A 15744-nucleotide genomic window follows, 5' to 3' on the forward strand; every position below is an offset into this window, starting at 1 on the left:
ATAAATTTACGGTGCGTCCTAATTTGCTGCTCGTAAATATGAACTAGTGTGTGTGTGTGTGTGTGTGTGTGTGTGTGTGTGTGTGTGTGTGTGTGTGTGTGTCAGGTCTTCTCTGCTTATCACATAACAAATTGAAAGCTTAATCTGTGCTGTGTGTAGATTTATGACCTCGATCGCTGGCGAGGAAATACTCAGGGAAACGCAGAAGACGAGGAGGAGGAGGGTGGAGACGGATGGAGCGTGTGTGTCTGAAGATAAGAGCACGATCAGCTGAGACCGCACAGCGATAAGACCGTGTACGAGCAGCCGATCAGAGGTCAGAGGTCGCGCTGACAGACAGAGGTTATCTTCAGACAAACATAAGCAGGACTTCCTGCTGAGAGAGGAGCAGGAAACAAAAATAACTGTGGTAACCATGGCGATAACCACGGCGGTCTTATCGTACCCACGTGGTTTCTGCATTGGCGTTCACATCTCTACGCCACCTGTGTCAGCGGCCAGCAGAGCCGGTGGTCGGAGCGTGACTCGTGTCCCACGCTGGAGTAAACCTGTTAACATCCATGAATCAGCCGCGCGGCGTCCACGGCTTTTTCAGCCGTGTGTTAAATGCGGAGATTTTCCTGTTAACGCTTTATGATACAGCCCAGGACCGAGGGTGCAATTCCTCTCTAATTAAATCTAGTTGTATTTTATTTGAAATTCTAATTTCATTATATTTGCCTTCAAAGGTAGACAGACCTTAAAAATGAGCTAACCACGAGGTTCACAGGAAACAAAGACAGAACGATGCTGTCATGGTAACTTTCTTACATCAGAAACATGTTTGTACTTTTTGAGTAAATTAATCCTCGCGTTTCATATTTTTAAATTTTATTTAAAATTCATTATGGTGACGAGCACGATGGATGTTCTTATTATTCAACTCTGCTTTTATTAAATTATTATGTGACCTCCAGTGATGAAGTCTAATGTCTCTGACAACTGTTCAAACAGAGTTTCAAAAGGTTGCCACAGGTAAGTAAAACACCTGAAAGCTGGCAGCATATTGTTCTTCTGCAAAATTCCTGAGAAATTCTGCACTGCCTAAAATTACTAATGCACGTGTTAAAGTTATTTACACACCATATAAATTTTCACGCAGTATTTCTGTTTCCCGTTCAAAGCAGACTTGTTAATTGTTCTTAATCTAGCGTACTTCCTTTCCAGTATTTGTAGATAACTTATATGTTTAATTACAGGCGATCAGACTCTTGGTCGCCGGCCGACCTTGTTAGGGTAGTGAGGGTTAACATCTAACCTTTATTTTCTCCGTTTGAAGCAGCAGCACGCACCTGAAAAACTAAACCGACAGGAAAAATCTGAACTCCTGCACGTGTATAGAAAACTTACCGTGGTTACTGATGGATGATGCTGTGTGAATCTCTCAGTATCAACCTGCGGTCGAGCCTCGTGTTGAGGCATTTCTTCTTTATGAACTTCATGATTCTAAAACGTTTCCTTGATCTAAAGTCACTTCTCACATCAAACAGCTGAGATGTTCACCTGTTCAGGTGTGCAGTCAGTCTTTCATGCTGATTATTGACTCAAAGTGTAAAAGTGATTTCAGTCGGCGGTGCTGAACTTCGTTTGGAAAAGAAAGCTCAATTTGTTTACAGAACATCTGCTCAGAGTGTGTGTGTGTGTGTGTGTGTGTGTGTGTGTGTGTGTGTGCGTGTGTGTGTGTGTGTGTGTGTGCCACTGTCAGCACTTTGTCCTTCTGTAGGCTCATTAGAGACAAGCTGCAAGGAATGCTGGGTAATCAATACTGCTGAGACCCTTAGAGACCAGACACATCGCCTTAGAGCGAGTTCTGTCTTTTTTGTCCTTCTATGTGTGTGCGTGTTTACAACCCGTTACCGTGGAAACCGCTGTGATGCTGTGGCACTGACCCTCCACACGCACCCGTCCGGACAGCTGGCATCACAGTATTTTGTAAAACTGTAGAAAGCAGAGACGGTGTTTCTGAACATGGGACCTGAGCAGGCCGGTGGGGCTGAGGGGAGGAGACGCTGGCGTTGGGGTTGGAGTGCGGATGCGGCTGTAGTCTCGGCTCTTTGTCTTCTCTCCTTCATCCCTCCGTCTCTCCTGGGAGAGGATGACAGCAGAGGAGGAGAGAGGGAGGGAGTGCTCAGGGTTACAGCTGACAGGATGACAGAGAGCGCGTCCTTTGGATTTACCCACTGTAAGACACACAGACACAAACATCCTGAGCCGGAGTAAATATGTCATCCACCCTCTGAAACATAGGACGCATCTGTGAACTCTGATTGGTCAGCAGCTGTCTGTTAAAACCAAACTCGTCCTAAAGCCAGTAATAAGCTGTGGTTGAACACTTTAAATGTTTTAGTGTGACATCTAAAATATTCACACGTGCTTCAGACAGTTTCATGTTTTGTTCTCCAACATTAAACACGTCCGTGAATCTGTCTTACTAAACAAACCTGGACCAATCAGGAGAAAGCACAGGTAACTTCAGGCATGTTTTATGCATGACACCAGTGATTGGATTAGCGGAACAGGTTTTACTCCGTCACCTTCCAAGGTTCTCTACAACAAACTATCTCAACCTCTGTTTCATAGAGAATGACCTGACATTAAAAGAACGTCAGAGAAACACAAACTGAGTAACTTCAATCACTTTTTGTTTAAAAACACAAACTCATGGATGTACCTGCACTGTACAAAGGGACAGAGACCATTGTTATGCAACTTTTCTTGAATAAAAGCTGTTTAAATGAGACAACAAGAAAAGAAAAATCAGACGAACTAAGTTCAGTTCATTTTTATTTCAAACATTTCAAACGTGCTTTCACAATCATTACAAAATATCATTCCATTATCTGTTTGAAAAGGAGCAGAAGTATTTACTTATTTGTCCCCACCCCCTCAAGTTTGACCTCTCATTCATTTATTTTCTATTTAGTCTTAAATTAAACAAACAACATGTGAAACAAAAGTAAAGCAAAACAAACATACAGAATTCAAAAACAAGAAATAATCAAGCCCCACCCCAGTACAGTTTCTTTCATATGAAAAAGACACAATGTGTAAATTTGCAAATTCACAAGTTATGGAAAAACAAACAAACAAACAAACAAACAAACAAACAAACAAACAAACAAACAAACAAACAAACAAACAAACAAACAAACAAACAAACAAACAAACAAACAAACAAACAAACAAAAAGAACAACAACACCATTACCAGCAACATCTCCGTCCTGGTTTAACCCAGTTTTATGTTTTTACTGTCTTTTATTTCTTCAGTTAGTCTGCTCCAGAATTTAACTCCTGCAACTGAGATAGATTCTTAAAGTTGTTCTAGCACTTTGCATTTTTAAATTCCACTTCCCTCTTAAGTTATACCCACCGTCTCTTTCTATGAACAATTTACAGATTTCTTTTGGAAGCAATTTATTTCTTACTTTATACATTATTTGTGCAGTTTTAAGCTTCACCAACTCTTGGAATTTAAAAGCTTGCATTTTGACAAAGAGTGCATTTGTATGGTCCCTGTACCCACATTATTATTAATCTGATGGCCCTTTTCTGTATTCTAGTTACTGTTTGTGTGTTACTCTTGTATGTTTCCCCAGACCTCGACACAGTAGCTCATATACAGCAGTAGTAAAGCACAGTATAACATGTGCAGGGCTTTCTGATCCAACATGTGCTTTGCGTTCCCCACGACGGCCCCGTGCCAGTTTCCCCCGAGCATCAGTGCTGTGTGGCTTCCAGCTCGTGGTCAATGATCACACCAAGATATTTCATTTCATTGACTCTTTCTAAATATACATTGTCAACACATATTACTGCTTTGATGTTTTTCTTTTGGTTTCCAAACAACATAAATCTGGTTTTATCGAGATTCAATGATAATTTATTTATATCAAACCACTTCTTTAATATCGTTAATTCCTGTGTGATCTTCCCCAAAACCTGTGGCAACTCCCCACCTGAACACAATATATTTGTGTCATCTGCAAATATTACAACCTTTAAAATCTGCGATACTCTGCAGACATCATTTAAGTACATAATAAACATTTTTGGACCCAGTACTGAACCTTGAGGTACTCCACAAGCTATATCCATCAAATTAGATTTATATTCATTTATTTGTACATATTGTTGCCTATTCCCTACATAGATTTTTACCCAGTCCAAAACCACTCCCCTACCCACACCTTTCCAGTTTGTTATTAGAATTTCATGATTAACAGCATCAAACGCCTTTAGATGTAAGAAAACGAGTGCGTACCTCTTATTGTCCACACGTTCTGTTATCTCTTCCATTAAATCTATCAGTGCCAAAGCTGTTGACCTGTTGCTTCTGAACCCAAACTCACTATCCGTCAGTAATTCATATTTTTCCACAAAACTGTCAAATCTTTTTATGAAGAGTTTTTCCAGTATCTTAGAGAACTGGGATAGTATTGACACTGGTCTATAGTTTGTAAAGTGATGCCTTTCACTGGTTTTCTAAATGGGAGTAACTTTAGCAAAACCGCTGTTTGAAACGACAAGTTGAATATATATTTTAATGGTTTTACAACACCATCAATCTTTACTGTTAGCATATAAATATCATTCCAGTCTGTACTGGTTTTGTTCTCTATGTCATGAATCTCTTTCTCTTCCACTGCTCTTAAAAACATTGAGCTTCTGTTGCTTCAGTATTTTCACCAGTGTCCCATCAACCTTTATTTCTTCTGCCAGTTTTGGCCCCATGTTTACAAAGAATTCATTAAAGCCATTTACCATCTCTTCCATGTTATTAATACTTCTTGTCCCTCTATAAAGTACCCAGGGTAATTGTTATTCCCTGATTCATCTTTGATTATACTGTTTAATACATTCCAGATATCTCTTGTGTTATCTTTATTGTGTTCTAACCTTTTAATGTAATACTCTCTTTTACAGGATCTCATTATATTAGTTCATTTATTTTTGTGAGTTTTATACTTCCTTTCAGTTTCTATTGTTCTCTTTTTTATGAATTCTCGATACAGGGTATTCTTTGTTTTGCTGGCATTTTGTAGTCCTTTAACGTCTTCTCTGTTCTTATTCTTTTGTAAATAATCTTATGTCCATCGTTGTTCACTTTATAATGGCAATTATAAGATGCAAAGACTGGTAAATGGTCACTTATATCATTGACTAATAGCCCACTTTTTATATTTTCTTCTATTATATTTGTAAATATATTATCTAATAGAGTCGTGCAGTGAGATGTTATTCTGGTCGGTCTTGTTATCAGTGGAAATAAACCGATGCTGTACATGGAGTCAATAAATTCTGCTCTACTCTTATTATGAGTCAATATTAAAGTCCCCACAGATAAACACTCTTTTCTGCTTTATATTTGTAAATAAGTCCTCCATATTATCCTTGAATATCTCAATCTTAGATCCTGGTGTTCTGTAAATACAACTGACAATTAGGTTTTTCCTTTTTTCCATACACTGTTATCAATAACAGTCGTCGTTCTTCCCATTCTTTCGTACTTTAGGTTTTTATCAATGTAAAGTGCCACCCCACCTCCTTTCTTGTTGATCCTGTCTACATGAAGGAATTCATATCCATTTATTTTAAAGTCTTCTTCTTTTTCAGGAGTTATCCAGGTCTCTGATATGGGTGAGGGTTATAAAGCCTACCCTAACCCCATCACCTTGAATGGCTGTTTAAACTGTGTTATGTTTTCTTTGATGGATTGAAAGTTTGCATATAAGCTTTGACTCTTAAAGTGAACCGTTGTTAAACCCTTTTCTACCTTGATTTTCTTTTTAAGTTGCTCGTTTGTATAATAATTGCATTCATTTTTCTTATTGTTAAAGAAATTACAATCAGGATCTGTGTTGCTGTCATACACCAATGTCCTATTGTCAATATCTATGAGTTGTTAGTTGAAAACTGTCAGACATCTGCGTTGGTTGTGCACTTGGACGGTCCCGTCATATTTAGCACTGCTTTGCATTCTGACTTATCAGTTTTATCTTTGTAGGTGTGTCGTCTCATTGATGACTAGAACCTGCTCTGGTCTTCCATTTAACTCAATGAATATTTTACAGTCTGACGTCCAAGTTCACTGTATTTTCTTCTGTTTTCTTAATATCCTTGCTTGTCTTGCAGTGTCAGCATTTTTCTTGATTAGGTGTTTGTTTAAATAAACATTTGTACGCTTTCTTCCTCGCTTGAGCAGTTCTTTTTTCTGTTTTCTATTTACAAAACGTATGATAATGGCAGGTATTTGATTTTTGTTTTTCCTTGGGAGAGGATGGCATCCCTCAATATTTTTACTGTCCATTTCGATACCCTTGCTTTTGAAGATGCCGTTACCTGCTCTTCCAAAGAGCGTAGCTCTTGCTCGGGTGGCTCCCCTCTCTCTGACGCTGCTACCCGTGCATGTCTGATGCTTGGTTTCCAGTCCCGTCACTATCACATCATTTACTCTTGAATATTGTTTGACAGTCTAGGATCGCCCCTGGATTCGGTGCTCATATAATTAAACCTCTCTTGAATACTCAAACCTTTATTGTAGAAGTAAAATGTTGATCAAACAGCGTGCACTCCAAACAGCTCCAGCCTTTTGATCTTAACCTGTGAGATGGTTTCCAGTAGAGCATTCCTCCTCCCAGCTTCACATTTGTGTACAGCAGATCATCCAGTTTGATCTTAGTGTGTGTGTGTGTGTCTATTACTGGTTAATAGATATGCAATCAGCCCTGATCACACCTCATCTGTGTGTTTGCAGGTTTTTCCTCAAGTTTTTTCTGAAGTGTAACCAGAACTGCCTGAAAAATGCAGGAAACCCACGAGACATGAGGCGATTTCAGGTAAAGCACACACACACACACACACACACACACACACACGCACGCACGCACGCCGCACACACACACACACACACACACACACACACACACACACACACACAAATAATTCATTTCCCTAAAGGGCAGGACATGGCTGTGGATGATCCCATAATGCATTGCAGCAGGGCAGCCCAAGGCTTATTGCTTTGGAGATAAAATATGAGAGGTCATCAGAGACGTCTGTCTGTCCATCCTTCCAATTATTTGTGTTCAGCATCTGTTTGGTGTCTGAATGAAGTGTTAAATGATTAAATTCAAGCTTCCTGTCAAAAGCAGTAACATGGTAGTAAGTGTCAGTCACAATCACGCCAGTACAGACAGGATAATTCGACGTTCACTCATCAATAATGAAACTTTAAAAATAAATAATCCTTTGATGAGTAGAACTGGTGGAGAACAAAGAACCTGATGTTGCAGAGGAACACTCGTTCATGAGAATGAGAGTTTGTTCCTAACGATCGCTGCTGGATCAGAGTCGGCCTGTCCATGTCTGATGCTGGTAAGAGAAAGAAACCAGAAGCTTCTCAAACATGAAGCCCCACCAAACAAAATCTCCCACCCGGAGCTGCCTGAAAGCATCAGAAGCTCCAGATGTTGAGGGTATCTGCAGATGTTTATCACCACGGCTACCACAATAGAGTTTTAAAAGACGTGAGGGCGTAATAGCCCACGTAAGCTGCATTTATCAGTGGTGCTTCAGAGCATCAAATCATAAAACCTTTCTGTAGTAGAAATGTGCTCCACACTGTGGGGTCTGAGCCGTCAGCCTGAGCACTAAACCAACACACAGTAGAATGTGTCATTGATGTGTTTTTATTACATTGATCCTCAAAGTCTTTGCAATCAGGGAACAAAGAAAATAATCATGAAATCTAAATACTTGCACTAAAAGACAGACGGTCATAGCAGTTATTTATTATTATTATTATTATTATTATTATTATTATTATTATTATTATTATTATTATTATTATTATTTTCTTTTCCCACTATTTTATAGCGATACTTATGTGTGTGTGGGGTCTTTGCATGTTGTGTGTGTTATAATATTGATTTGATTTGATGTTGGTATGTTTGAAAGCGTAGCTGCGTGTCCGTGCAGACACTCAGTAAAAGAAAAGATCAAAATGCTGCTCTGGATTTACAGCAGCATAAAAATGTTTACGTTTCATTCACGATCTCAGTAAATATAAAGGAGGCAGTAAAGCTGCTGTGACCCTCTGTGTTGCGTCTCAGGGAGAGCCTGCTGACCCCGAGCGCCTTCATGAAGCTCAGATTAACTGAGTGCGCAAATACATACGCCCCACATTAAACACCCTCAACCACGAGAGCTTCATTCATCAGACACTTAACAACGAGCACCGCTTATCAGGAAGAAGAGCCCCATGATTGATCCTCATTATTGATCAGACCCATCGTACCGTTATGGTCCAAAAGAGCAGCTGAAGCCAGCAGGAGGTGGGAGGAGAGAGGAGGAGCCATAAAACATAAACACATATTTGAAAAAAAACGAATACGTTCAAATCTGCAGAAAGTAAACAAAAACTTTGATGTTCTTATGTAAGGAAAACATGGAATGAGCTGACAGCATGCGATTTATGTGATGAACATGTTTCTAAAAAGTTGCTGCATTACGTCAAACACATCAACACGTTGATGAGTCCGTCGATGTCTGCAGCACCAACAGCTGATGAAAATGAAAGAAAACAAACTTCTGCGACCTGTCGCTCGGAGGAAAGTCAGTACAGCCATAAGAAATGTCAGGTTCACATAGCGTCTCCTTCATCGCGCTGTTACCTGTTCACTGCCAATCACAGGAACCCAGAAACAACAAGACAACACCAGCAGCCTGTTGTCGGTTACACCAGCTCGGTCTGTGGGACCAAGAGCTTCAAACCTGCAGTTCCTCTGACATCCAGCAGAGGCAGCAGTCAGTCAGTACATGTACATGGCTGATACACAAACCGGCCATTACTCAGTAAGCAAGCGCGCTAGTTCCTACCTCGTAAGTTCACGAGGAAGTCCAGAAGAATGCTGCGTTCGGAACAACAGGATGAAAATATCTGTTAGTGTTAACTCAGAGTCAGCACATTTTTACACCAGAGAATAAAGACGGGCCAAAGATTGATTTCCAAATATACTGGCAGCTCTCCAGTGAGACATTAAAGTTAAATACAACGATGCAGTTATAAAGCTGAACTTTAATCAAAGTAACTTGCTCAGGAACAAATAAAACACTGAAATAAGCCAAACATGAACCATGGATCATCAAAGTGAATTTCATCTCATGCTTAATTTCCACTGGGTGGCGAAAGCGAGTGCCGTGATTCAGGCGTTTCTCACGAGCCTCGACCTCCCGGTCAGCTGACATCTCTGAAAATGTTGGAGCACTTTTGTAAACGGGCAATGTCTCGATAAACGATATTTAACTTTACACGTCTACATCTTTAAACATCTTTAAAGTTGTGATACAGAAAAAGTAATATTTCAAACTTTACTTAGAGTCTTTGCCACGCTCATCCACTGTTGCCACTTTCCCTCTGGGCTTAATAAAGTCTCTCTGATTTTCAGTTTTAGACGAAATGCATTCTGGGATACTTGGCCTCAACAAGCCCAGACAAGTACACACGAGAACATGCAAGTATGCATATTGAGAAACAACCTCTGGTTGGGTCTCTATAGATTATTTCCCCCCTCGTAACAGCTGCAGGGGGGAAGATGTTTTATAACTTGGCCTCTTCGACTGACAGGTGGGTTTAGCTGCGAACTGTCTGCTAATATGGCTGCTGTGAGGTTATCGTAGTAACAGGGTATCCAAGGAGTCTGAGAAGCCTGCTAATGTTTAAGCTTCAAAGCCTCAGAAAGCTCTGCAGCTTCATCCCACAGATGTGTTTTTACAGGAAGGAGATGCCCTACACCTACTGTCCACCTGACCAGCCAATCAGCTTGCACAGCAGGTGATGTTCACTCAGGAAGAAAGAAACAAGCTTTATTGATAACACACACAATCATACGGAGAAATGTGTCATGTCCGAGCTGCAGACGTAGGGCTTGGTGTTTGGCACGGGGGGCCTACCCAGGACCTTGACTGGATGCTGGGATGGAATTGAACTTGCAGCTTCCACTCCAAAGGTGTGTGGTCTTATCACTACACTATCCAGCTGCCACAGATTTTACTCACGAAGCTTCGCTGCTGCTGAAAGAGAGGAGACGTGTCATTCGAGGAAACTGCCTCTCTCCTCCGTCTGCTCGTTGTCTCACAGCTTCACGCACACACACACACACACAGTAACACACACACTCGCCGCCACGCTGCGCTGGCCACGCTGACAGGATGTTAAGTCCACTTAAAGCAGCGGGGCAGGGGGAGGGGGAGACGGGCCAAGCGAGCTGCAGGAGGAGAGAGAGGAGGACGGAGACAGGTGAAGTCAGGTGTGTACTCGTGTGTGGTTGTCGTGGTGACAGCAGGGTGAAGGATGTGCTGGTTAGCCACTGTGGCGACAGAGGACACTTCTACTCGCTCTCAGCGTGACCTTCTGCTCCGTCGCCATGGATCAACGGCAACAACCTCGCCACGGCAACCAGCCACAGATGATGAATGGCCACAACCTGGCACCTGGCAGTGACATCATAAAGAAGGCGGGTTCATTCAGACAATGAACCTTTTTACGTTTGTCACATCATTTTATTTCCTGTGTTCAAACACTTTATACTCATCCTGTTTGCGGCTCGTTTAGAGTGTTCCACAAACTTTCATCAGGTCAGAGGTCAAAGAAATATCAAAGCATAGAGTTTACAGTTTGTTGCCTCCTCATTATGAAATCTTAATTTTGTTTTAGAAGCCTTTAATTAAAGAGGAAATAATGTCTGACGGTGACATCATCAGTGTGACTAGTGTTGGGAAGGTTACTTTCAAAATGTATTCCACTACAGATTACAGATTACATGCCCCAAAATGTATTTTGTAACGTATTCCATTACGTTACTCAGTGAGAGAAACATATTCTGAATAGTTTGGATTACTTAATATATTATCATGCTGTTTACAGCTACATCCTATTGCTGTGTGATTTATTACTATTACTGAAGGTTACTCTCCACACCAACGCCAGCTAGATGTTTAAATCTTAATATAAATGAGTAACAGCAGGTGGACATTAGGTAAAGCTGCACTTTTTCCTGTGATCTCGTATAGAAAACTATTCCTCGCGTATATAAAACAGGTCCGCGGCTCCGAACCGTAGTAAAGGGACCTCTGGCTAATACGTCGGGCTCGTAGCTGAAAACTAGCTTTACTTTGTTGTCTGGGTCAAGTTTTAGACAGAGAGAGGCGTTGAAAGGCTGCTGCAACAGAGCTTATTGTTTCAGAGGAAAACATGAACACAGCGTAGTCGAGTCTTAACAGCTTACTCACAGCTGGGCTCGTCAAAAATATTTCTTCACGTCATTATGAGCCGTGAGATTGAGACTCGTGCATTTGAGCCTCTTAATGCGTGTTTTGTTTGGGTTTTCACCGGCGTGGAAACCAAAAATAGAGAGAGCATAGCCTAACATGTAACTGTAACTGAATACAGTTACTCATATTTTGTATTTTAAATACATAACGGCGGTGCATGTACTCCGTTACTCCCCAACACTGAGTGTTCCTGCTGTCATGATTAAATGTTTTTGGCTGTGTCTCTGCAGGTGGTTGTGTCAACGACGGTGAATGTGGATGGTCACGTTCTCGCCGTCTCCGACAACATGTTCGTGCACAACAACTCCAAACATGGCCGCCGGGCGCGGAGACTGGACCCGTCTGAGGGTACGCTTCTTTTTAACTCTTTTTTGCACCCCTCACTCAGATAGTGGAGCTGATGAACAAGTGCCAACCTTTCATCCAAACATGGCGACAGGCTGGGCGTGCTCAAAGGAGAACTTCCTGTCAGAGTTTCAGAGTCCACCAATCACAGTCAGCTCCTGTACTGAGAGCTCTGTCACTGGTCTGACTGGTGTAGGAGATCCGACAGTTGGAGAGAGACGAGTGTAATTTGCTCTTTGCAGAGAAATCAGCCTAGTGGATTGTGGGTAGGAAGACCAGACGCTTCAGGGTCCCCAGAGAGGACAGTGTGTGTCTATGCGTGCATGTGTGTGACTGAGTGTCTTTTCGCGGGCCGTTCAACCTCTTTAATTGCCCTCCTAATTAAAGACAGTTACCATGGAAACCACCCCTCCCAGTCAAAGCGAGGGGATGTCCCGTGGGCTTGAGCTCTCGCTCATTTTCAGCTCTGCGCTTGGTTATTTCTGCACACTTACCTCCGTGCCGTGAACGCTTTCAAACCTGCGAGTTCACCCAGCCACCCACTCCACCTCATATCCACCGTCTCACACAGGAAGTCGCCGTCCATGCACCATGTTCTCCACGTCTAAAATAAAACACCGCCGGAGTTCACTCATTGTGTTGCTCTACGAACAGACGTGTGTTTAAATATTAGATCGGTTTCCTGAGAATGCAGCGGAAACTCAGGACCAGGTGGACTCGACTGCAGATGAGTGAAACGCACGCGTGTTAGAAACACTCATCCGTGATGACAGAACAGCCCGGCCACAGTGTGTGACTCTCAGGGTGTGATGGTCAGTAACGTTTGGGTCACTTTATAACAGATTTATTTTTCTATTTCTAAAACATGAAGCGACAGCGCAGGAGCGTCACAGAAAGTCTGCACCTGACGCCAGCTCACAGAATCGCATCGAATAGAATCGAATAGAATCGAATAGAATCGAATAGAATCGAATAGAATAGAATAGAGGTCAGGTGCTATAATGCCATTTCAAGTCATCAAGTGATGAGATTAGCTGCCCTACCTCTCTCTCTCTCTCACACACACACACACACACACTAGAACGCACTTAACGGCTGACACTCACTCCCTTTTCAATTATATATATTAGAGCGGTTGGGGAGAGTATTCATTCCGGGCTTTGTATGATATATATATATGGAGAATGGATTATAGAGTGGGTGTTGTGGTGGGGTTGTGGTGGTGGGGGGTTGTGGGTGTGGTTTGTTCCTTTGGTCCTAAGTGTGGGGTTGGGTGTGTGGTGTGTGTGTTAATTGGAGTTGACTAAGCCTAAGGGTTAAACCCACGACCCAAATATATATAAAAATGTTGTGTTTTTTTGTTGGTGTGTTGGTTGTTGTTTGGTTTGGGGTGTTGGTTGTGTGTGTGTGTGTGTGTGTGTGTGTGACCTTCAGTTCTGTAGTAATGTAGCTCAATCTTTCTCAACCTGTGGGCCTGGACCCCTCGGAGAGGTCATGAAAGAGACTGAGTGTTCACAGACAGGCCCGCAGCGCTGGTTTAAAATGTGGATGTTTTGATGCAGGATGTTGAAATAATGTGTGCGAAGGCTGCTTTTCAGGAGTTGAAATGTAGTTTCTCTTCTCTGATTGGCTGTGGCTCACACTGGGATTCCTAATAAAAGCCAATCAGGGCTCCAGGCCTCTGCTTTCTGAGTATCTGTGGTTCATTTGTGCTATAACGTTTTAACATGGAGCTCTGTGGCAGTGATTCCCTGCTGGAACCTCTGCTGGACACTAGAAGAACTGCAGCTTCAGTTAATGAGACGCTAACACTTCTGTCTCTCTCTCTCTCCCTCTGTGTCTCTTGGTGTCTCTCGTCCAGCAGCCACTCCCTGCATTAAAGCCATCAGTCCCAGCGAGGGGTGGACGACGGGCGGCGCCACCGTCATCCTCATTGGCGACAACTTCTTTGATGGCCTTCAGGTCGTCTTTGGCACCATGTTGGTGTGGAGCGAGGTAATACCCATCTGATCAGTTGGATAATTGACCGATGTAGCAAACAAGGTGTATTGTGTGTGTCAATACAACAACGATGACTCTTATTATTTCTCTCTCCAGCTGATAACCCCTCACGCTATCCGAGTCCAGACTCCGCCCCGGCACATCCCCGGAGTCGTCGAGGTCACGCTGTCCTACAAGTCCAAACAGTTCTGTAAAGGAGCGCCGGGACGCTTCGTCTATACAGGTAAGGACAGCTCCTGATCATCTGATTGGATAACACCACATTTTACCAGTGTCCTCTAGCAGGAGGCACCAGGTGGGATATTTGGACACCTTTTTAAAACAAAGCTTTATTTCCAGACTTAAAGAATGTTCTTTTAGACTCAAACACGCAGAAATCACGAAGAAGAAAATGAAGCTTATGTATAAGTTAAATAAGGAAGATCTGTGGTCTCACATTTTCTATTTTTATTATTTGGCGGTCATCTAATTTTGGCTGTATTTTTCCAGTCCAATTTTATTTATAAAGCACTCTAACATAGCCAGCACAGTGCTGTTCAGAAAATAAGTGAAAAAAAAAGAATAACAGAAAACAGCAAAAATAAATAAATAAACCACGTAATACATAGAAATTAAAACAGCCCCATATTAAACAAGAAAACAAGATAAAACAGCATAGAATCAACTAAAACCAACATCTCACGGGGTGTCAAAGGTCAGGGTCAAGAGGTGGTTCTCAGGAGTGACTTAGAAACAGGCAGAGGAGAGGCCTGTCTGCCACGATGGGCCAGTCTAACCACAAAACAACCCTGACTTCAGACAGCACTCACATGAGTCAGTAATAAGTTTTAAATAAATTCTGATGGTCAAACATCTGAACCGCTGCAGGTGCAGGTAACATCTGTCTGGCAGCTGTCATTAATACTGCTCCAGCTTTCTTTCTCTATTTGTTGTCAGACTGGAGAACATTTCTTCTCTCCATGTGTCCTTATATCCTCCTCTCCTCTCTCTTTATGTTTCTTTTATCTCCGTTCATGCTGCATTGCAGTAATTATACACATTCAAATCCCATTAACCCGAAACATCTCTGGACCTTTACGTTAATGACCTCACACTGACACTCACTTATGCGAGTCACATGTTCACACAGCAGCTGCTTTCATACCCCAGCAGATCAGAGGGATCCACCACCTCCACCCTACGCTGCCTGCTTTGCACTGGGGGAAAGAAAACAGGAAGTGATGTTGAATAATACAGACCTCCTCCTCAGGTAGCAGGTCTCAGTCAAGTTTTTCTGCATGAGGCAGATCAACACATAAATGAGAAGCGCTGGCACAAGATCTAATATCATATTTAACTTGAATAAATGTAATTTAAATTTAATATTTCTCAGACTGAAGTTTTTCCATAAAATTCGATCAGATTAGGGTTTTCATGTCACAGAGTACATGGGTAACCTTTCAGTTGGAGCTACTGAACATTTGGCCTAGTTTCCTGTATTCATAATTAAAATCAATTTATAAAAATAATTTTCTTAAGTATTTAAATTATAAATAAATTATGAATAAATAAGATGGTAGTGCAAAAAGCAACCAGCTAATCGTTGAGCTGTTAAAGGAATGTCGTGAATAATGTGAGTATTTACTAAAGGAGCAAGTACCATAATGTTGGGGGATTACCTAACATTGCCCTTCCTCAGTGGGTGAAATCATTTAAAACGATGACACACGAACATAGACGTACAGCTTATCTTTATCACATGCACGGCTGGATGTACGTGTGAAGTACGTGAGTAAAGTAGAGCAGATCAATGGTGGAAACCCCGCCGATGCACATAAACGACACCACTCCGCTCGTTATGGTTTCTCTCTGTGGTAATGTGTGCGCTCAGGCAGACACACGGCTTCAGCAGTCATGCAATTTCCATGAGTATCGATCTCAAAGTATTGATCGCTCCAACGCCTCCTGTCTGACCCGCCTTCAGATTTTCACTTCCTCAACACCCTCACATACACACAGTGACACACACACAGTGACACACACACAC

At 42.0% G+C, this 15744-nt stretch overlaps 1 protein-coding gene across 1 annotated transcript in view; it reads left to right on the forward strand.

The window, feature by feature from the left end:
* LOC102295291 (transcription factor COE3) overlaps nucleotides 1-15744 on the forward strand; it is a gene marked incomplete at its 3' end in the record, with an annotated part of 39650 nt that overhangs the window by 21509 nt on the left and 2397 nt on the right. Inside the window, 4 exon segments of the mRNA XM_014336777.2 lie at nucleotides 6796-6877; nucleotides 11603-11720; nucleotides 13579-13712; nucleotides 13815-13941. Coding sequence (XP_014192263.1) covers nucleotides 6796-6877; nucleotides 11603-11720; nucleotides 13579-13712; nucleotides 13815-13941 — 461 coding nt within the window.

Source organism: Haplochromis burtoni, unplaced genomic scaffold, assembly GCF_018398535.1.
Source record: "Haplochromis burtoni strain Fernald_Lab_line unplaced genomic scaffold, NCSU_Asbu1 Contig_148, whole genome shotgun sequence".
NCBI classification, from domain to species: domain Eukaryota; kingdom Metazoa; phylum Chordata; class Actinopteri; order Cichliformes; family Cichlidae; genus Haplochromis; species Haplochromis burtoni.